This window comes from Lacerta agilis, chromosome 11 (assembly GCF_009819535.1).
Source record: "Lacerta agilis isolate rLacAgi1 chromosome 11, rLacAgi1.pri, whole genome shotgun sequence".
Classification (NCBI taxonomy): Eukaryota; Metazoa; Chordata; class Lepidosauria; order Squamata; family Lacertidae; genus Lacerta; species Lacerta agilis.
In genome coordinates this window covers 27,471,099-27,494,415 of record NC_046322.1, presented here as the reverse complement: position 1 = coordinate 27,494,415, position 23,317 = coordinate 27,471,099, and the positions used below count along the sequence as shown (strand labels likewise).

General features: G+C 43.1%; 1 protein-coding gene across 1 annotated transcript; it reads right to left on the bottom strand.

The window, feature by feature from the left end:
* Positions 1–13,759: 13,759 nt before the first annotated feature.
* On the bottom strand, positions 13,760–22,998 carry OTP (orthopedia homeobox). The gene is made up of 3 exons (XM_033163888.1): positions 22,659–22,998; positions 21,534–21,961; positions 13,760–14,417 (listed from the first exon to the last, which is right to left on the bottom strand). Exons 1-3 carry the CDS (start codon positions 22,693–22,695, stop codon positions 13,887–13,889), a joined length of 996 nt encoding a protein of 331 aa, XP_033019779.1. The 5' UTR covers positions 22,696–22,998; the 3' UTR covers positions 13,760–13,886.
* Positions 22,999–23,317: the final 319 nt, after the last annotated feature.

Below are 23,317 nucleotides of genomic sequence, written 5' to 3'. Positions count from 1 at the left end.
CCACCTCATGAGAAGAGAAGACTCCCTAGAAAAGACCCTGATGTTGGGAAAGATGGAGGGCACAAGGAGAAGGGGACGACAGAGGATGAGATGGTTGGACAGTGTTCTTGAAGCTACTAACATGAGTTTGGCCAAACTGCGAGAGGCAGTGAAGTATAGGCGTGCCTGGCGTGCTCTGGTCCATGGGGTCACGAAGAGTCGGACACAACTGAACGACTGAACAACAACAACAACCTCTATGGTTTAACTATGCATTGTGTGAAGAAGTACTTTATCTGTCCTGAATCTTCCAACATTCACCTTCATTGGTTGTCCACAAGTTCTTGTCTTACGAGAGAGGGAGAAAAACTTTTCTCTATCCACTTTCTTCATGCCATGCAAAACTTTATAAACTTCTATGATGTCACCTCTTAATCTGCTTTTCTCTAAACTATAAAGCCCCCAAAGCTTCAACCTTTCCTCATAGGTGAGTTTCTTCAACCCCCTGATCACTTGGGTTGCCCTTTTCTGAACCTTTTTCTAACTCTCCAATATCCTTTTTGAGGTGAGGCAACTTACCGTACATTCCCGTGTTCTTAAACTCAGATCTCTGATTATAGGTAGGTAGCTGTGTTGGTCTGCCGTATTCGAAACAAAATTTTAAAAAATCCTTCCAGTAGCACGTTAGAGACCAACTAAGAACTGTGCATGCACATGAAAGTTCATACCAATAACAAACTTAGTTGGTCTCTAAGGTGCTACTGGAAGGATTTTTTTTTTATTTTGTTCAGATCTCTGAGGCATCGATGGTGCTAGTGCGTTCGGGCATGTAGACATGAAGCATAAAGATGGATACTTACAAAGCTACTATAGTTTGGATGGGTTTTTTTTATCCTAGAAATGAAGAAGATGCAACTAGTTTGCTTCCTGATGTTAGTTTATCATGGATAAAAGATCCATTCCTGATCCCCACATCGTACCTCTTTGCTCTCATGGCTTGCTTCTACTGTCCTACCTACCAACATATTTTAAGCATCGCGTGATAATAAATAAATAGGAACTCCAAAGTGATGTCACCACCTGAGCCAACATTATTAAACAATTTCACAACCCATCTTAGTTGTGGTGGCAGCTTTCATAAGGATTTATTATCCAGAGAGCAGAGGCAAAGGGAGGGTATGTGGGTGCAAAGGTACATGGAGGCTTGAAAATCATTGTACCGAGAGTTTAATTATTGTATTTTCACTGAACTTGAAAGTATGGAGAGAGAGGGAAAAACTAGCCAATTTCATATTACCTCATTTTATTAAATAAGTTGTATGATTGTTCAGAATGTGCAATTACCATACCAAACACTGGGTAAGAGAACAGCTTCTGAACTTTGTAACTTTAATATCCATTTGTAGTTTAATGCCTCCCCCCAAACAAGCTGCATTTGTAACCTTAGTCTTACTCCAAATACATTAAATGACTAATTCAGGTGAAGATGCTTATTTGTTAATAATTTTTAGCATGGAAAAAATTAAAATGTTTAAGCTTCATCATAAGCAAAGGAAAAATATCATCCCAACAAAACATACAGGTTGCATCAAACTATAGCCAAAAATCCAAAGAACTGTGTTGTTGTTTCATGCAAAACACACAGGTTCCTTTAGCAAGTGGAGTACTAGGCAGTCCTTATAGAAACAGAGGCATAGATTAATTTTGGGTGTTATACAATACCTAAAGCATAAATCAGTTTTTGCCTGAGGATGGAGGCAGAACTAAGTAATGGTTGCTTTTTGTGTTTGAAGAGATCTGGGATCAACCATTAAGTGTTTTCTCTTTCACAGGGGGCCTGGGTGGAACCTGGAACCTGCAAAGTGCCTGAAAGGGTTCATTTGAATCACTGCTACCTCCTCCTATATTTGATGGATGCTTCCATTCTTTCTTGTCCTCTCCTTGATAGATTAGTTGTCATTTGTGATCCTTGTGGGGAGAGGACATGGCTGTGGAGCAAATAGCTTGGAAGCTTTTGCTATCGTGAATATGAGGATAATATTCAGCAGCATTGTATGGTGTGGAAAAATATTGAACTGAAATTCCTCAGAAAACAACGTTATAAAGTTTTGTTGAACATTTTCTATTTTGACCTGTTGGGGAATTTTGTTCCTTCCCTGGAGAATATTCAGAAAATGGCATCCCCACTTTCTTTATCTATGAATTTTAGGTAAAATTGCTGATCCAGCATCATTATTCTTTCAATATTATATGAATATTCTGGAGGGAAGTAATGGGTCTAGCCCTACTCCTTCAATTAACTTCCTCTTCTCTTAGGCTGTTGCTTCCTTTGTCTACCAATATGGTCTAACAATAAAGTTTATTTCAATATTAAGTCAGCAGAAATTTATCTGAAGTGTTTTCTGATAACAACTGTTGGAGAATTTTACCTCGCCCCCAATAGTATTTGGTGAAATAATATTCAGGGAACCCCATCACCAAACCACAAATAATATGAAAAATCTTGGGAGTCTATTTTTCACTTGGTCCTAAAAAAATACTAAAGGAGGCAGTATAGCCTTATGTTATATTTTCACTCAAGAGACTGGTGGCAGCTTTGTCACACTCTGAAGTCCATGATACCAGAATGAAATTCCTGCAACATGATTTGTGTCAAAGGCCTGATATCACTCATATCCCCGGAACATTCTAGGGCCATATTTACAATACAAATTTGAATCAGTATGAACCTGTTTGACTGTCATGGCATACATTCTCAGCACCTCTACAAAACTGTCATTTGTACAGTCCTTCAGGAAAATCCATAACAATAACATTGACTTCCAACCTGATCTAAAACTTCAGGGCAAATGGGGCTTCCCTGCGCATTTAGACACATGCTCTAGACAAAATATGTGTTAGGTCCTTTCCTTACATCACAGCTCTCTGTAACAACTTTAACTTTAACAACTTGAAATGTAGGGAAATGTCAGCAGCGAATCTGAAACAAGTTGACAGGGAATGGAGTAAGGGAAGTTAAGGAAGGGTGTGTTTATATTGTTTCCTACCTTATTTATTTATTTAATAAAATTTATACACTGCTTGATTGTACCAGGCTAGCTATTTAAATGAAAAGAAACAGAGAATATATTAAACATTGTGTGAGTAATGCAGAATTGGAACTTAATATTATTCTCAGCATGTGTCAGCTGCCTAATGTATGAATTATAGGCCCTAAATCCAATACTGAGAGAGAATGTTGACTGTGAATAAGTATAGATGGGTGTGCTGTAATTATTTGCTATATAATGACATATGTGTTTTACATTTTTCACTCTCTGTTAGAAAAACCCCCCCAAAATCCTCTTTGTGGGCACAATCCACAGATGGCTGTTGTTTTTAATTAGTTAGATTCACTCATTGAATATTGCAGAGAATTTCCTGCTTCTCTGTTTGTCACTATTACCGAGGTTCGGGCTGAACTGAGTCAGAATAAAAGTTTATTAGCAATTTGGTAATATAGACTATCCTAATAATTATTCAGCACTAATATCTCATCTGAAAAATCACCAGCTCTTACATCCTGATACGGACTGGAACCATTTTCAGAGAGTATTGGTGTTCTCCTGTGCATGGCCCATTTGAATGGGTTGGTGCAAGGGAACTGCTCAATGACTTATGCCTTTTGTCCTCTATGTTGTTGTTTTTTAATGAAATGCTAAAAAGGCATAATTTCCTGCAGTGATCCACATGGGCATGATCTGTGTTAATACCAGACTGAAGGAGACTATTTTATGGCAGCCCATTAATTACATGTATTCTTTCTTAGATACAAAGATGGTCTAGTTATTAATGCTCATATAATATACAGAACACATTCCTAGCCAGTTGTGTTCTTTCATTTCTCTCTGAACATGAGTGCAACCTGTATTAGTATGTAGGAGCAAATGGCTGCTACTCTCCACCCCCCAGGAAGATGTATTTATGCTGAATTATTAGGGTAGTCTGTATTACCAAATTACTAGTAAACATTGCTTCTGCCTCAGCCCAGCCTGAACTCAGTGAACCTAGCCAATAGTGACAAATGGAGGAAAAACCTGCTCTGAAATCTCCAATGAATGAATCTAACTAATCAAAGAACTGCGAAGAAAGTAGATGCCAGGATTAATGATCCAGGGGTCTCCCCATGCCATGGTTCTATTTCTTCACATAAATGTCCTCCGATAAGATTATCTTTGTCATGAAAAGGAGAAAAGGAAGGTTACGCACTTTCATCTGACAGGTTAACTGCCATCACTCCATTACTGCAAGAGACATTTTCATGTTCTGAGGTTTTTATTCTGAACATGAAAATTTAAAGTGCACAACACAAATTAATACACATTTTTGTTGCCAGTGGCAAGGATGATTGCTGGTGATACTAAAATAGCATAATCTATTCTGTAGCATCCCTTTCCCAAAGTTTCTGCAACTGTTAATTATTGCTCACCAGAGGCAGTTAGAGAACCATAAAGCAGGAAGTGGCATGAAAGTTCATCTTCTAGTGTAATCCTTCCCTGCCTTATCAAGTTAGTTCAGATTCTCTGGATTGCCATTCACCAAGCAGAGAGCAAAAGATTCATCCACAAAGCATTACACTAGTGCTATACATGAATCATGCCCAATGCTACAGTCTACAAAGTGATGGAATTTTGCATTCCCATGAGGAAGAAGACGAGAGGGAAGTGATAAACCATTTTAATAGAAGTAAATAAAAGCTTCTTCCTAATTACACAACCATCTGTAGGTATAAGGGGCAGAAATATTTAAAGGGGAATAAACATGTTAGCAAGCCTGTTGGCATGGAAATAAATCAATATCTACTTGCTAATAACTGAATCTTATTAAAGCTCTATAAATATTAAAACTAAGGAAGGCAAATATGTCCAGCATATGCAAGTCCTGACAAACAGTAAAATATTATATTAATGCTGAAAGCTTTGAGAAAGCTAAATGTAGGCTAAATATAAATTTCCTCTCTCTCTCTCTCTCTCTCTCTCTCTCTCTCTCTCTCTCTCTGTGTGTGTGTGTGTGTGTGAAATGTGTCCTCTTTCCTGTTTCAATTCAGTATTTGTTGCAGTTGTTGAAAGCATATTCGGTTTATTCCATTTTCCTGCCTTTCAGAAAAATATTAGATGAACAAGGTTGGCTATATCCCAGGCGTCTTAGTTGTGCACGTAGCCAGAAATGTGACACTGGCCTACTGTCACCTGAAATATTTATAAATAAAATATTGTACAGGGCTGGAATCTAATAACTGATCCTTGCTTAAAAAACACTTCTGCTGATGTTTAGAAACTGATAGCATTTTTCCAGTTTTATAGCACGAATTCATCTTTGGCAAACCCTTCCCAAGGAGTTATGAATAGTCTCCTTTCTTGTTATTAGGAGATCCTTTAAAAATGTTTTTATTCCAGTCTGTATTTAATGGAGCTCTGTTTTATCAAATATTCATTTGCTGATGCTAATGAGTGATATTCAGTGTTAGTCATACTTAGTATAGTCATACTTAGAATAGACTTGTTGAAATAAAGGGATATCACCCAATATTTTTTAATGCTAATGGCTTATTGTTGTCTTGTGAGGTTAGATACCCCATCCTAAAAAGCAGGATAGAAATCAGTAATAATAACAATAAGTAATCATCATCATCGATTGCATTAGAATCTTTCAGCCCAGTCCAACAGGGGGGAGCCACATGTGATGCTGATGCAAATACATCTGCATCTAGATGCATATTTTCTGGGTTACTTAAAAAAAAAATCATATTCTGCTTTACCCCTCAACGGTTGCTCAGTGTGGCATACACATAAGTAGTAAACATGAAAACAATAATAACCATTAAAACAACAGTCCCCCCCCCCAAAAGCCAACCAGGCGCAGTACCATCAATACACTAATTAGCAACAGAATCAAAATCTTTCTTAAAAAAGAAAGTTTTATATTGTCAACAGAACAAAAATAAAGACCCCAGTGGTGTAGGAAGGACGGGGCATAGGGGGTGCTGCGCCCCGGGTTCCAGGGGAGGGGGTGACACTCTCCGGCCCCTCCCGCCACTCCTCGTCACCCAGCACCCCTTCCGTGCTGCTCCAAGGACGGCCGGGGCAGCCCCACAAGCCGCCGCTCGCCCGGCTGCTCCCCCGGTTGCCGCGGGAGCAGCAGCGCCAGGCAGGATGCACTGCACATGCCTGGAAGTTCTGGGCATGCGCAGTGCATCCCAGTTGGCACCGCTGCTCCTGCAGCGACCGAGCGAACCACCAAACGAGCAGCGGCTTGTGGGGCTGCCCTGTCCATAAAGCAGCATGGACAGGGCAGCCCACAAGCCGCTGCCCGCTGGGCGGGTCGCCGCGGGAGCTGCAGCGCAGGGCCGGATGCATTGCGCGTGCCTGGAAATTCTGGGCATGCGCAGTGCGTCCGAGTCAGCGCCGTTGTTCCCGTGGCAACCGGGCAACCGGCTCAGCGGGCAGCGGGGCCGCCCCAGACAATGCATTTTAAATAAAAGAGATGCATTTTAAATAAAAGGGCACATTCTACTCATGTAAAAACATGCTGATTCCCAGACCATCCGCTGGCCGGATTGAGAAGGCGATTGTGCCGGATCCGGCCCCCAGGCCTTAGTTTGCCTACCCATGCTCTTGGGGTATGGAGGTGGAGCTTCTGTGGGATGCATGCCACCACAGGAAATGCCTTCTCATGTGTTGTCACCAACCTTGTGTCAAAAGGCCAATGGACCAGGTCAAGAGAAGCACAACATGAGCAAGCAGATTCACGTGAGAGATTCCCTTTAAATAGCTTGGTTCCAAACTGCTTTTGGCTTTATAGATAATAACCAGCAGCTTGAAATTCAATTGCATTGGAAGCCAGTGATGCTCTTCTGTTGGACAACAGGGCTTCATGTTCCTTTTTCCTTGCTGCCCTCAGGCATGATGGAGGATGCTATCCCCCATCACCAATGTTGAAGGAAGATACACCAGGCAGTATGGTTAGTTTCTAGCAGGAGACATCTTGTTGCCCATCATTTCAGACATCAAAATGTGTTCTGCCAGCTCTGAAAGCAGCCTGCCCATTTCCACTCAGTAAGCCCATGGGGTTCTTCCCAAGATACCACTTAATATGTGGGCTCTTATTGATATGTTTATTTTGGTGATTTGATAATTGTTAGAATTTTTTTATGGTTAGCCATTTGAAAAGGACACTCATTTGTGAGCAAATCACCCTATGGAAATATGCTTGAGGCCTTTAACCTCAGGACTGCTGAGATTAATCATAAACAAAACAAAAGCAAAACAAAACAAACCCACAGGTGAAATAATCACACAGAATGATCTACCACACATATGTTTTGCAGATATTCCACATGAAAATGCCTTTATCTGTGTTTTAAAAAATATCTACATCCTGGGTTTCAGAGTGGCTAATTAACATGTGATACAACCATAAAACCAACAAGATGAATAAAAAAGAAAAATGATCACAATAAACAGCACAAGTAGTTAAATGAATTCAAATTTACTATGAGTGAAGATTTTATCAAGTGTGAAGTAACCTTCCATATAGTCCAATGTTTGTACTGCTGAAGTTTGATCTGGATTCAGATTCTGTGATATTCAGTTCTAGTCCATTTCTGTTTACTCAGAAGCAAGCCTCATTATGATCAATAGGGCATACACCCTAGTACGCACAGATGGGGCTCATTAACATGGGAAAGCAGCCCATCTAGAAGAAGGAAAACTGATCCTAAACCTTCTCTGCCTTGCGGCAATTCTCATTCTTGAGAAAGGCTTTGGGAGTAAACCCAGAGGAAAAATCTGTACCCACTAACTTGCGGGATATATTCAGGGGAAGAAAAGACTAAGGAGTTAACCCTAGACAAATCCAGAGTGGAGTCGCTAAGACGGTTGGATGGCATCTTGTACACCTCCTTCTGGCAGTTCCAGGAGCCAAGATGGTGCCATTTGTATTGCTCTGGTTGCCTTTGGACCTCATCAGCGAGACTGAGAGGAGGTCTTGTTATCTCGACAACCCAGGGCCTCCATACACACTGCCCAAGCTTGCACCCCAGAGAAGTCACTTCAGTACTGCTAATGCATCTCCAGAGGTTTGACTTCACCCCTGCAGGCTCACTCAATTGTCCCTTGAGACAGACAGATGCCAACAACACCCTAGTAAGCATATTTAGAATTGCAGCCTCAGTTTCCCTCTGCAAAGTGAAGTTAATGACTAGTCAGACAAGAGACTTACAAGGCTGTTGTGTATATATACAATGTAGTTTGTAAACACTTTGCAAAGGAAAATTGTTCTGGGAATTATTACTCATAAGTTGCACTCACCTTATTTTCTCTCACCACATTCCAATTCTAAGTGCATCGCTTCCCCTATGCTAGGCAAATGTAGAGCTTTTTCAGATACCCCTGATCTACCTGGTTCCACAAATTTCCAGGCCTTCATATAAGGCAAACATCTATTGCCATGGAAACAAATGTTACATTGAGGATAAGTGAAGCCAAGCAGCTTTGTTCAGAACCAGGACATTTTGCATTAAACCCTCGAGAACATGATGCATATTTTGGGAAGAATAATTAAGTGGAAGTCTTTGCAATGCTTTACCACATTTCCATTAGTGAATGGAGTTGGACCTTTTGGATTGGTACCCCGCCCCCCAGCCTAAGAGCCCATTTCCACCTAACACGTTAAAACACATGGTTGATGTTGGAGTTGTTGGGTTTTTGTTTTGTTTTGTTTTGTTTTTAAAAAAACAAACCTCTTGTAGACTATATTTTATTACATGCCTACATCATAAACCTGTCTCACTTAAAGCTATATAAAAGGGCTGTAAAATTAGCATGCTTGTAAACAACCTTTGCTGCACTTTGGTAAGGAGCAGTGGGAGATTTGCAGAGATCACCTAAATGTGAAGTGAGTCATGCCTCTTATGCACAAATGGAAGGACAAAAGCGGGTTACATAAGAACCCTCTATGCTGGTGTGGCTCAGTTCTCTATAATTCTCTACGCTATCAGTGCTTGGAGACCATTGGCTCAACCCTTGAAAGGTTTAGGATATGGAGGAGTCAGATTTATTTCAGAAGAATGAAAAGACCAGCACTTTAAGCTTACTTAACATTGTATCTGTTGATGATAATAGGACACACTCTTGAACCAGCAGGTAAAGGCATTGGTATAGCGTGGTTTGCTGGCGCCTGGAGTGCGCACAGGCACACCAGGTGGGGTCCGGAGTGTGAACTGAGCCCACCATGCCACCCCAGTCCTCGATGCCAATGCTGCCAGAATGACAACCCCACCACCACCACCAGAGCCTGCGTGCAGCGGGGGAAGCCCAGCCAGTCCCTTGGTGGGCAAATTCCCCTGACACCCATGTAGAGGAGCACCAGGCTAGGCCACACTGGGGTTCCCCCTTGCTTGTCTCCCTCCATCTGCACCCACTCACTGTGCACTGAGCCAGGAGTGCACTGAGCCAGGTGGCCATTCAACGAGGGGGTTGGGGATGCAGTGGTGAGGCCAGACTGGGCTCTAGGACCCTAAGACCCCCAGCGACAGGCAGGGAAGGATGGGAAGCCAGGGACAGGGTCCACTAGGATATGCTTGGGTGTGACAGGGGTCCCTGCAAAAGCCTGCACCTGCATGGGGGCACCTGGTTTGCACCCCCTCAAAATTGTGCACCTGGGGCCACTACCCCCCTACACCCCATGCTATATCCCTGAGTTAAGGATGGCAGTCCATGTACTCTTTTACAACTAGAGCAATCCACCTGTGGGTTCAATAAGTCCATCAAAAACCTAGATGCATTGGAGCCTTAGAATTTAAACCAATATTGGATGTGTTTACTTCACTGGGACAAAAATTTCAATCCTAAACAAATGTACTTAGGATGGAAATACATGCATCTCATTGCTATTTGCTTATGAAGACAATTTGCTTTGCCTAAAGCTCAACCCAACACATGTGACTTAACTGGTTTTCAAGTTGGGCATGAATAGATACGGTATATTGAATAGATATATTGATAGAGGTTTTAGGATCCAAACACTTCATCTATGTTATCTTAGTAAAGCAAGTTAATGTCATTATTATCCCCATATATATTGCTGATTTGGGTCACTTTTTGGGTATACTCTAATGTTTTAATTGCTCACTTAAAAATACAATACACAGCTACATTTGGGAACTCTTACAAATATGCTAGTCAGAAATCTGTAGCTGGCTGCAGATCCCAGTTGAATTGATCCATTCTGCCTCACCTAATGTGTGAAGGGGCCCAAGTAGAACAGTAATGTGCCTAAGGTCAGCCCTGGTGCAGTTATGACAGAGGTTAGAGTTGGCATATCCTGCCCTGCTCTTAGCCACTATGTCAGACCAGCTCTGCAGCAACTAACCGATCAGAGCATTCCCCCACACACACCCAAACCCACCCTGTGTCCTCTTTTTTTTAAAAAAAGAATAGTATTAATCAAAATTCTGTAAGAGAAGAAAAATTCTCAGAAGTAGGGCCTTCCTTGCATTCAGTAACATCAAACAAACAAGAAATGGAGAGGGAGGGAATTGTATTTTATTCGAAAAATACATTATAAAGCAGATAAAAGACCTATTTCAATTAAAGGCATGAAGCACATCATAAGGAAACTATGATATAGATTGAAAGACAAAAGAAAGAACAGAAAGATGACATCTATGTGGAATGATACTGAATTGGGGGGTATTAAAATAAGGACTCTCTGTTATATTCTCTGAAGCCCCTGGTGTTAAAGATGTTAAGATTAAGGATCAAATAGATCCATCTGAGATCTCTAATATTAACTGAGATTATAGAAGACACACAAAAGAGGTCATGTGCATCAGTGGATGGGGACTGGCTCTACAGACCTTAGAAGTGAATGAGAGAATCAAAATTTGCCTCTAGTTTGGCCCTAAGACCAAAATAGGTGTGATGCAGCATGTTTAATTAAAGTCACTGACTATACATTCAGTTCACTGTCTGGGAAAAAATTAGATTCTAGTCTAGTTTAACAAAAACGCAAACAAAAGGGCATAATAAAAATTTCAAGAGTATTCATTTCCTGGGCCAGTGGAGCTCTAGTGTCATCAGGAGGAAGGATTAATATTTTTGCTTGAAGAAGAGGGAGCTTTCAAAAATTATTTTCACAATGGCTCCATATGACTGCGCATTATCATCCATTAATCTGTATATGATATTTGATTATGTTTACCTCCTGTGTGAATGCTGAATCTCAAAACTGATATTAAAGAATGATACCTTTCTCTTGCCATTGTGGTGTAACCCTGGAGAGTGACCACTTTTAAATTAGAGCTTCATTTAAATGGCATTTGGGGTGCCTAAGTTATCCAAAGGGCTCCTTCTTCAGGACACCAAAGTGATTTCCTTCTCATCCTGGATCTTTAATCATTGACTTCTTTTATATATATATATATATATATATATATATATATATTTAAATTAAAGAAGCATCTGCAGAATTCACTGGGGAGCAACCAAGGGCCCTTCTGTGAAAGACTCCAGACTTGGGCACCCTCTTGTGTGTAATTAAGAGATCTATAATTGATGTGCAGACAAAAACGATCTGAGTGAAGCATTAAAAAACGAAGCATCCTTTTCTACCTGGTTCTTGACAACCTTCTGCCCTTTAGCAGAGCCCAAGTTTGCAAACAGTGAAGGAAAGGGAAGCGAATGTCTTCTCTGCCGTAAGATCATGTCTAGTGAGTCACAGCAACAATAACAGCGGCTCATTTGAAAGCCGGCGAAAAGATAGATTGCAAAATGCACTTTCTGCTTTCTCCAAATACATGTCAATTTCATTTCGCCCTGCCTACAACCTTTAGTCAACTGAGATGAAAGAAAACACCCGGACGCTGCTTTAATCTTAACCCGCCCTTTCAGATTTTTATTAGCAATTCTTTTTGGCTTCATATAGTTCGACACTGGGGCTTCTGTGTTTTTCTTTCTTTTCTTTTTGGAGCTCGCAGCCTTCGTATTCGGCAAAAAAAAACCTAAAAATAAAAATAAAAATGCTAGGATTTTTACCGTCAGAAATCTGCGGACTTTCCTTGCAGTCAGCCGTGCATGGCTCTTCTCTCTGTGAAACTGAAAAGGCTTCTTTGAAATTAGCCGGATAAATTTTTGCTTAACAAATGATGTCACTTCTTACAAAACGCTGCCAACACAAAGGGCCCTAGACTTTTGCTGCCTTCTCTGTAACTCTCTCCTGTCCTTTGATGTGCGGGCACGAGCACAGGCGCGTGCACACACACATCGTGTGTTACTTGGTTTAACTTCAATTGCTTCCGGCTGCTGCTGCTATTGTCATCATAACCTTGCTCGTGAGAGTTAAAAGGTCATTTACGCAGATAAATTAAAAAGTTTATTCACATAAAGTATCCAAGTTGTAATAATGAAGTGCTTAATCGCAAAGTTCAAGCAAGCAAACTATTTCCAAATGTATGACAACCCTTCCCCCCCCCCCCGCTGGATCCTAAATTTAAAAATAAGGTAGCAAGTATCTTGTTTCTTCTCTCGTTTAAAACACCTCTTGTCTCAAGCCACACCATCGTTCTCATTATCACATATTGAAAATGATTTTATTTATCCATTTACATTAACTTGATATATAAACTTGTTGGCAAAAGTCAAATCATATGCTTTATAATAGCCTCAAACATTTATTAAGAAACCCAAAATTCCATAATAAATAAGCACAGACAGTAAGTTTTCTTTTCTTTTCTTTTCTTTTTTCTTTTAACATATCACAAATCGACCAGTATGTAACAAGAATGCTTTATCTACACAAAACATCCTATTTCACGTTGTTTGTTCATTCTTCGAAATAGCTTCTGTTCTCTGGGATTGGACCAGCACATGCAGAAAGGGAAAAAAAATAGCTGATTGTTTTATCTGTACAAAGTCTTTGCCAGGTTGGAGATGTCTCAAGTCCACGTGCGCCAGGCATCTATCTATCAGCCTGCTGCTCGGAGAGGGAGGGCAGCAAGAGAAACTGGAGGGACAGCAACAACGGAAACAAAGAAATCAAAACGCCCACACAAAGAAAAAGAGCAGGCCTAATAGGAAGTGTTTGGAGTGGGTTCTTAAAAAAAAAAAAATCGTTTGAATCCCTCCCCCCCCAAAAAAAAAATCGCTTAAAATGCTTTTATCAAAATCGGTTCAATTTCCCCTTCACGCTTCACATCCTGACCACTATTCTTGCCTCGCAGCCACCCAAAGGCCAAACTTGCCCGTTAAGAAAAACTTTCTATCAAAACCCCTGCAACCAACTTTCATCTTTATTTGTACACGCACATGCACACATTGTATACAGTACTGTCTTTCTACATGAGGTGGGTTTTTGTTTTGGTGTTTTGTATAAAAAAATAAAAGCCCAGCAGGTGCCTGGATCTGAATTTGGCTGTGCGGGCTTGGAACTTGGGGGTGGGGGGTAAATTAAAGGAGATCCAACGAGTCCTTTAGTCAGGTTGGATAGGCTATTTCTCAAATCCTTATTAAGACACACGTCGATGGTGTTTCCGCCCTTGGAGCACAGTAGGCGGCGGTTGGGGTGAGCGTGTTCCTTGTCTGTATGTTTTTTATGTGTGCGTGCGCTTGCTTGGTCGTCTTATTTGGACGACCACTCTTAAACTCTGCCCGCAAACCAGTCCACTCACTTCTGATCCTGAGTCGACTCCCTGGTAAGTGTTTTGTTTCCCCCCTCCCTCTTTTAAGTACAAAAAAATGGAGTGGGGAGTGAGGGCAGGGCTGAGGTGAAGAAGAAGAGGAGGAATTAGAAGAAGCAAAAAGGGCGGGAAAGCGTGAGGCGCGGCTGGGGGCAGGCTGCTGGCTGGCTGGGAAGGCGGGCGGGAGACGCCATTAGGTGAAGCTCATGGAGACTGTGTGCTCTAGCGCCTTTCGGCGGAGGGAGGCGATGCTGGTTCCCCGCCACACGTCGCTGCTGTCCGGGGAGCTGCAGAGCTGCGGCGAGCCCGTCACGTTGCTGGGGCCGGGCAGGGAGGCGGGGACCATCCCGGGGAAGGCGGGCTGGTAGAGGTGCGACTGCAGGCCGGCGCCGTTGGAGCCCGCCAGGCTGTTGGACAAGCCCATGGAGTTGGGCGGGGGCCCCCCCGCCAGGCTGCACTGCGACAGCGACTGCGCCATGGCCTGCTGCCGGCCCAGAGCCGGCGGCAGGGGCAGCTGCGACACGCCCGGCATGCCTGCCGCGGCCCAGCGCGTGTCGTTGGCGTGGAAAGAGCAGAGGCTGTCGCCCATGGCGGCGGCGGCGGCGGCGGCGGCAGAAGGGAACTGGGGCAGGCCCGGCGTGGGGAGCAGCGTGCCGGGGGCGCGGAACACGTTGGTCGTCTTCTTGCGCTTCTTCCACTTGGCCCGCCGGTTCTGGAACCACACCTGGCCGCCCATCGTCGCCAGCGGGGAAGAAAAGGACACGAGGAGGGAAGGGGGGGAAGGACAGAGAAAAGAGAGGCCGGTTAGCGCCGAGGGAAGGATGCGTGGTTCTCCGGGCAAAGCCCTTGAACAGGCCCCGCGTCCCTCCGCCACCCGCCTCTATGAGGACCCACGCCTCTGGCTGGAGGCCCTAAAGGCGAAGATGGAGTTGTCAGGAGGGGGGAAAGAAGGCGTCTGTGTGTAGATACAGACGTCTCGTGTCTGTCCTGCTGTCCGGCTAAAATATTGGTTTTTACACACTGGTATTTTATCATTGCTGTTACTTTCGCTGCCTTGTTTCCTTCAGCCTCACCACGGTTCCTCCGAAACCGACCCCTAATATTCCATTGACAAATAAGGGAGGATAAGTGAAGGGAGAAAATAAGGGCAACTATTCTATTTCCATTGGGGACAATTTAGGGAGAATACTCTTAAAGGTGGTGGAGGAACATTTCCCCACTCTGGACACAGATGGCTTGAGGGATAAAATAGAGCTGGCATACTGTATTTACAATCCTTTGATTTTAGCCCTTTGAAATAGTAATACACACACACACACACACACACACACACAAACACCCTGCCTTTCCCCCTGATAGAACCCAGGGAAAACAGTAGAAAATAAAGTTGTTACTCTGGTACCAATAATCTGTTATTTTACTATTGTGAGTTTGCTGGCTGAGATTGTAGAAAAGTTCTTCACTAACCACTTGAGTTCACTAGAACTACAACACTTTTAAATAATCTAATGGGATATCTTATGAAGGATACCCAAGAAATATAATCAAGATAAGTACATTAATATAAGCTATAAAATATTTATGGGCAAGAGATGCATCTGTAGGCATGTTCATTTAATGCACCAGAAGACTGTGTTTCTTATAATAGTTTTAAAGGTATCCACCCCTTATCTTATTTGCATTAGTTCCATATGCTTAGAGCAAATATATAAACTAGAATACAGACTGCATTCTTTGCCATTCTTTACAAGGACTTTTGCATATAGAAGTACATTTTTAGCTACCCATATGCATGCATGTATGTGTGTGTGTTTATGTGAGGCTAGATATGTGTATATTTTGTATCCTGATTTGCATTCATCAACAGACAATATGGAAGATCCATACCCATCTACAATTGGCACCCATATTTTTTCTATGCTGGTTATTGAGAACCCTGCATTTGGTACCCATGCCTGGGAATCACACATGCAGCCACTGTTGCTGCCCTAAAGCATCCAGCCACAGGATCCATACACATAGCATCTGTTGCATATGTGAGCCTAGATCAGCAAGGGAATATGGATGAACAGGAGAAAGCTGTGTATTGATCTCTCTACTGGGATCAAACAAGTGTGTTTTGTAATAGATATGTGGAACACTCTGAATATACATTGCAGATAGATGTGTAGAGGTCCCATACACATTTTTATTTTTATTTTAGTGCTTAGTAGTGGTTTCCAATAGGAGTTATTCCTACTACCTGAGTACCAGAAGTTGAAAGCACTGAATATGCCATACTTCCCGTTGAAATAATTGGTGTTTTCATATGTTTTTCTGCCTACTTCAAGGCATGAGGAATATTCATATTGTAAATGTAAATAAGACATAAGGGAGACTTTTCCCCAAAAGAAATAATTTATATAATGTAATTGGAAACAAAGCCAAATTAGTGACTACTTGGAAAAGATTGCTGCTTACTGAGAAGCTGAGCTTTAAATATATAAAAGTTTTTATTTTGCAGTTGACTTGTGAAGCTCAAGTACCTCATTAAGGAGATGCAACAAAGATGCATTAAATCATTACTTCAAGTGAGCTGCCATTGCAATAATTGTGGAGCATTTTGCTTTAGATATTCATTCTGATGCCTTAGTTAATCAACCAAGCTTCTGTCAGCTCCACCAAACGTTGAACTCGTCTGTGTCAGCAGCTTTTCATTTTCTACTGAGCCATTCAACTCGGCTTTAAAAAAAGATTAGGCCTTTCCCAAGTGTCTAAATACCAAGTATAAATAAACCAGACTCTAACGCTAAGCATACTTGACCTGGTGTCAGACTCTCAGAAATTAGTGGGACTCAACTTCTGAAAAACATCCTTAGTATTGCACTGTAAGTAGGCTTTTGAAAATGAGCAAGCGGGACTTGGCAGATATAAAAGCAAACTGAAGCGGGCACCGCGATCCTATGCAGGTTTCCTCGAAAGTACCCCCCACACACACACACACACTCTGAATTGAATTGTGCACACTCCCCTTCTAGCCTTAGAATACCTCCATTTAATTCAGTGAGGCTTACTTTCGAGTAAACATGTTTAGGATCACGCGGCACAACTATCGTGAGACAATGTTGGTATTTTTGGTTTTACTCTAGTGGAGTTAATTACATGAACGTATATGTCACGCGAATATACACAATTTTGCATGTACTGTATATGTAAATATTACGGGTTCTTAATAAGTGACTTGGCCTGGTATATCATTTATTTCCTTTGTGGGAATATTATTTAGCTTGGTGGTTCTCTCCAGCTCTCTCCCCGCCTACATATTATCTGTTCTTTATTGCTTTCTTCTGCCTCGACCCCTTTTTCTCTTTGCACTGTCTTACCCTTGCTCTGGCTGTTTTACCCCGGCCACAGCACTGTCGCTGCCACAAGTTGATGCGTAAAAAAGATTCGTGAAAGGGCAGAAACTTTTGCAGCGCAAAAAAGGGGGTTGGGAATGGAGATGCGTATCTGGGCTGGGCCCTATCCAGAGTCAAATCTGGGTACATGGTGTACATCCCCACTTGATTGCTTTGCTTTTTTTATCAGGGGAGCAAACTCCAGTCTTGGAACCGGGAATTTCCGTAACAATTCCAAATCGGTTTTAGTATTTATTGTCCCGTTCCAACCTTTTGTTTTAAGAACTGTCGGTTTGCGCTTTAGTAACAAAGATCCTTGTCTTATTTGCGGGCGGTGGGCGTACTGGGTTGCCACGCCACTCTGGAATGGGGCCGCTCCGAGCTCTTGTGCCTACTCCGCTTTAGGGACAGTCTACAAGCCTTCTACGGATTTGAGAGGCTCCGGAGCACCGCCGCATTCTTTCAAACCCGTCAATTTATACAGGGAAATGCGATTGGCCATTAGCAAGAAGGAACAGCTGTTAAGGACTTAAATGTTATAGAAATAATAATAGGAAGGAAGGCAGGAAGAAAAAGACGGGGGGGGGGGGAGAGAGAGACAGAGAAAAGTCGTGTTCAATTATGTTTTAGGGTTAATAGTTAAATGGTGGCCACAAAATCTTTTTATGTGTCATGGTTTACTGGGGTTGTAAAAGAATCTCCATCAGGTCGTCATCGCCTCACTTCAGAGCGACGGCGCATATGCTTTTGAAAATGTGAACGTATCCACTTGGAAACCGGTGCATGACAGATTAAAAGGGAGAGAGAACCTGAGGGAGGTTTTGAAAAGGCGCACATGACAACTCGGAGCTGAAAATATATTAGCCACAGGCATTTGGGCAACTTCGGCTGTGATCAGAAAACGCAGCGACTCCCCCTCTGCTTCCCCATCGCCCAACATTATTAATACAACACTGAGGGTCTAATGGAGTTTGCAATTTCAAACTCTACTTTCATGATACCTGCTGCTACAGTAATATAGACATACTGTAAATGTATTTGGAAATATATAGCCCGTTTAATTCCCCAGCTATAAATGGGGAAGAAAAAGGGGAGAGGATATTACTTTCTTTTCTCTCCCCACCCCAACCCCCTCCTCTCACAAAGCTTTATGAAGATCTCATTGGAATCCAGCGGATGATTAATGCGAAGATTTGGTAGGAAATCTGGGGAGCTGCATTAAAGCTCAGATTTCAGGTTCATTTCGATCAGCCAGCCGTGAACTCTAGGCCGAATTCATTACGCTTTAATAGTTACTGGGAGAGGAAGAAAATGCAATTTCTCATTCCATTAGAAAACTAGAAAATACTCTCAGCTTGTCCCCTATTAAGATGTGGCAGGTGACACGGCCAGCGCGGGGGGACACGGTCAATGGAGTCTCAGCACATTATTTTTAGGTTGGTGTAAAATATTGAAAGGCAAGCCTGGCTGTGCAGAAGTTATTTCACTGATTTGCTTTTTATGTAAATAAAATATTGAAAGTTAATTAATCAGCGCGAGAGACTAATGATTATGCTTATTATATTGCATTGGATCGCTGTCATTTGCATGATTCTCGCATTGCTGCTTAATAAGCCATTCCAGGTTATAAATAATTCTGAAATTGGTTTCTAATAATGGCATGCTATAAAAAGAATGGTTTTATTACGCCCGGTCTGGAAAGAGGCGGGGGGGGAGCGCAAAGTGGTAGCTTAGGCGTGGGATAGGCCTTTTCGACAAAGCGGGGGTAGGTTTTTAAAATGTAGAAGACAGGAAAGTGAGAAAAATATAATTTATTCTTGCATATAATGGTGCATAGAGAGCAGCTCGAAAGGCGGGCGTGTGGAGCATTCCCGGATCAATGTGGAGCCCCCTACGCGCCGCAAAGGCTGTGTAAACGAGACCATAAACCCATCCATTACTCTTTCATTTCCATTTGGTCAAGTAGCAAGAATACAATGAACTGGGAAGTAAATACATTTCCCATAATTTATTTTTGCACAAGCTTACACAATGTTAATCATTCTGAAGTGTTAATTAAGAAGGTTATGTTGATTTGATTACTTTTTAAACTGCAGAACATTATTGTAAAGAATATTTAAATTGCCACTCGATTAAACTGTTTCTATTCAGCCTCCCGTAGCTATTTGCAGCGTGTAGGATTATGCTGATGTCATTAAAATGCCCCCCCCCATTTCACTGGAGGTGAGTCCTACTGAGGTGAACGCGACTTACTTACAAGTAAGGCTGGAAAACCACGGGGGTAAAAATATGGTTAGTTTCAGGCTGTAAGCGACCTTGGGTCGCCATCTGACGTACGCTTAGCTTCGAAGGAAAGGCAAGAAACAATATGATTTAAAATAGAATAACCATCATTATCACTGTTTTAATCTCGACTGGGGTATTTGAAAAGCATGTTGAAGTGGAGGGTTTTATTTTGCGTTAGCAATTGTAAATGAAGCGAGGTAATTATTCTGTATTAATTAATTAACCCAAAATAAGATCGTATGCATCTGTGCATTCTCAGTAATTTCGTTTACTATCTGTAAATCGTTGTAGGGCCAGGATCCCATTATCATTTACTTCTACAGATTTCCACCACTGGGGAGAAGAAGCGGATGAATAATCGCTATTTCCATTCTATATTATGCATTTTGTTTCGTTCATCACATTCCTGATAATGAAATTGCTTACTAACCTTTGGAGAAACCCAGTGGAGTTTAATAGGCTTCCTGCTCTTTTCCTTTCTCCCTTCCAAGCTAGTTGACCAATTATATTTTATTTGGAACCACATTTCGTTTTTAATTCAAACTAATTAACGTTCTACACAGGTTGAATAAATCTGTATAACCTATTTAAAATAAATATACATGTATAAATCCAAAGAAGAATTGTGGTAGCTTTCGGATTTTAGCATTGGTGTTACTGTTTTTGAATTGGTTTGGTTTGGGCATGCGTAACATTTTTTTCTGGAAGACTCTCCCTTATATAGTGTTTTCTAATCTAATAGATAATATTAATGCACTTTTTATAGGTAGGTATATGGTGGCAGAAACTCTATTGAACGCAAACACAAAAGTCCTCCTTGGGATTTAAAAGTGTTGTTTCTAGATTTATCTACTTGGCGTTCTCTAGTTCTGGCTAAATTAATTAGAGAGGATTTCAACTCACAAAGTACATACACATCTATTCTCTCTATACAGAGAGAAATCTCATCGATTTCCCTGTAATTAAGTTCCTCATAAACCTGTTAATAATATCAAATTAAAATGATGGTATTGGAGTCAGCAGCATTTAATTAGTGCCTTTAAAAAAAAGATCTAAAATACAAATACCTCCAGATAAATTTGGTTCCACTTTAAGATTTTTTAAAAGAATACATTTCTTTTTCCTTTTCTATATCAGCGATTTCAATCAGAATAATCAAAATAGAAAGAACCAAGGAAAGGGAAAGTTCAGGACTGAGGACAGCGCAGTCATTTTAACTAATCGGACTAAAACAAATTCAAACCTGCCAGTATGCGAAACAGGAAGATAACACACAAATGATTTGTTTTCTTAAAGAGTGGGACAAATGTGTGCTGAAATTGAATATTACCACATTAAAAAAGAGAGATTTGTTATACTTCTCTTAAATTATTTCATCTTTTCTATAATGCGTCCAATGCGTTTGTTCATAAACAGAGAGCTGTTTTTGCTAATAACCCTTAACATAAAACGCTAATAAAATTAAAATTTAAAAACTTCTAGCAAAGGCTTTCTCTGCCTTGGGTTTTTAAGGCTCTTTGAAAATATTTCTTACACTGCTGCCTCCAACGCCTTCCTTGGTAGTGAAATCGAGCAATGTGTTTGGGATCGGAGTGCCAGTCTGTTGCCTTAGAAATCGATCTCGAAGCGTTGTAGCGTTCACTGAATGTACAGCAGCGAAATTCCCAGGCTGCTTCAAATAAACTAAGTTTTGTAACGCAGCGTTCAGTGCTGTGATGGAGCGGAGGGAAGTATATTTATTTTATTTTATGGGAAGGCTTCGCTTTTGGGCATCGAAAGCATTGCTTTTAGTTGGTGCCGTTTTATGAAATTGCTGCATTCGCGTCTCTAGACTGGAGAAACAACAGCGGCCCTTTCTCACTTTTGAGACAACTTTAAAACAAAACGAGAACCACAAGTTCGAACTCCCCCCCTTCCGGGATTGAAAATTCTTTTCGTGAGGAATTTGATTGGCTAGCCCTCGGTCCCTAATCAGGGGAGCTCAATGACCCTAATTAACCAGCGCGGGGTAGTAACGTTTAAGTCCCGCAACCCTCCTTTTGGGTCTGGGGACGGGGGCGCCCCACTGGCCTGGAAGGGCCCCCTGTCCCTGGACGGGGTGGGGGATGGAGGGTCGGAGAGTGGAGGAAGGTGGGTGGCTTGGCCGCTCAGTGGATGGACAGACGGCGAGCGCCTACCTGGACCCGGGACTCGGTGAGGCCGATGCGCAGGGCCAGCTCCTCGCGCATGAAGATGTCCGGGTAGTGCGTCTTGGCGAAGCTCCTCTCCAACTCGTTGAGCTGCGCGGGCGTGAAGCGCGTCCGGTGCCGCTTCTGCTTCTGTTGGCCCTGCTGCTGGCCGGCCTGGCCGGGGTTCTGGCCACCGCCTCCGCCGCCTCCGCCAGGCTGACCCTGCTGCTTGTCCGGGTCCTTGGCGCTGACCGAGAGCGCGCCGGGCGTGGATCCCACGGCGGAGATGTCGTCGCCAGGCAGCAGCGTGGCGCCTTCCACCGAGTCCGCGCTGGCAGCCAGGTCGCCCGGGTGGCCTCCGGGTTCCGAGCCTCCGACGCCCAAGCGGCACTTCACCGCCTCCCGGTGGCCCAGCAGCTCGGCGGCGTCTTTCATCCCTGCGGAGGCAAAGCAGCGGCCCGCCGCAATTCAGCCAGGCGCACACCACGGTCGACCCTCGGCCGGCGGGCCCGGACGGTGTCCACCACCAGCAGCGCCCTAGGCCAACCCGGCTCCGGCCCCCGACGGGGAGGAAACGGGCCGGCCCACCCTGCCTCCTTCCCATCCCCCAAGAACTTGGGAGCCATCCCGCTTGGATAGTCGCCCCCGGACGGCCCCCAGCCACCCCCTCCTCGCCCGAGGGGGCCGCGTTGCACCTTCGCTGGGAGAGGCTCCCGAACATCCACCTGTCCAAAGCCTAGGGCGCCTCAATTTATTTAAGGGTAGGCAAACTAGATGCACACATGCAGGATTATTTCAAAAGACCAAAAAAGAGAGACTTCAATAAAACAAAACAAAACAGGAAGAAGACAAAGGAGAGGGAGAGGGGCCACAACATAAAACGAAATGGCCCCCCAGTTCCGCTGCTTTTGGATCTACATATTCCATAGGTGGTTTGTTGTTGTTTTTAAGATGGCGTTAAATCAAATCAAACTTTAATACAGTACAATTACTTTTAAAGAAATTAGTCGCATTAAGGTAAAATCAGGCACAAATTGTCCATTTCCTGCCCGGGGCTTCTTCCTTGGCTGCAGGTGCTGCTGGGGGCGAGGGAGAGGGAGGAAAGGGGGGGAGAGGCTTTGGGGGGCAACTCACCGAGCCGGGCGTCCAGGAGGTCGGCGTGAGAGAGCATCGCGCACCGCTCCAGGGCGAAAGCTGTACCCCCCCAAATTTTAGCGGTTGGTGGTGGGTTTTTTTATAGAAAAAAAAAGTTGCACCGGATCTCGCTCTCTCTCAAGCTTATAGATATATATTTATATATAGATCGCCTAAATGAAAGAAAATTCGGTGTGTGGTTAAAAAGGGGGTCTCTTGCATTATAATGTCCTTTAGAGAGACGGGGAGGTGCTTAACACTTCAGTGAACCCGTGAGCAGCTCAGCGAAGGGACCAATCAGGAGGGCAGCCTGCAAATGTCAGCACCCAAAGAGTCCCCGCTCCACCCGCCCGCAGCCTCAGCCTCAGCACCACCAGCCGCAGCAGCAGCAGCAGCGCCGAGCCGCGCGGGCTGGGCTTTTAAAGCCCCCGTCGCCATTCGCCTTCTCTCCCGCCCCGCGCTGATATATTGCCGGAGAGGCAGCCTCCCCCGCCCCCCTCTTCTTTATTTCTTTCTTTTTTTAAAACAAAAGTGACCTCCTGATCAAATTAGTTGAAAATGACTGACAAAGCCAACCCAATAAAAAGAGGAATATAGGTTAGCTGGGTGGGGGACGGGGACAGAAGTGAATGGCTGGTATGTTGTGCTGTGCGCAGGGG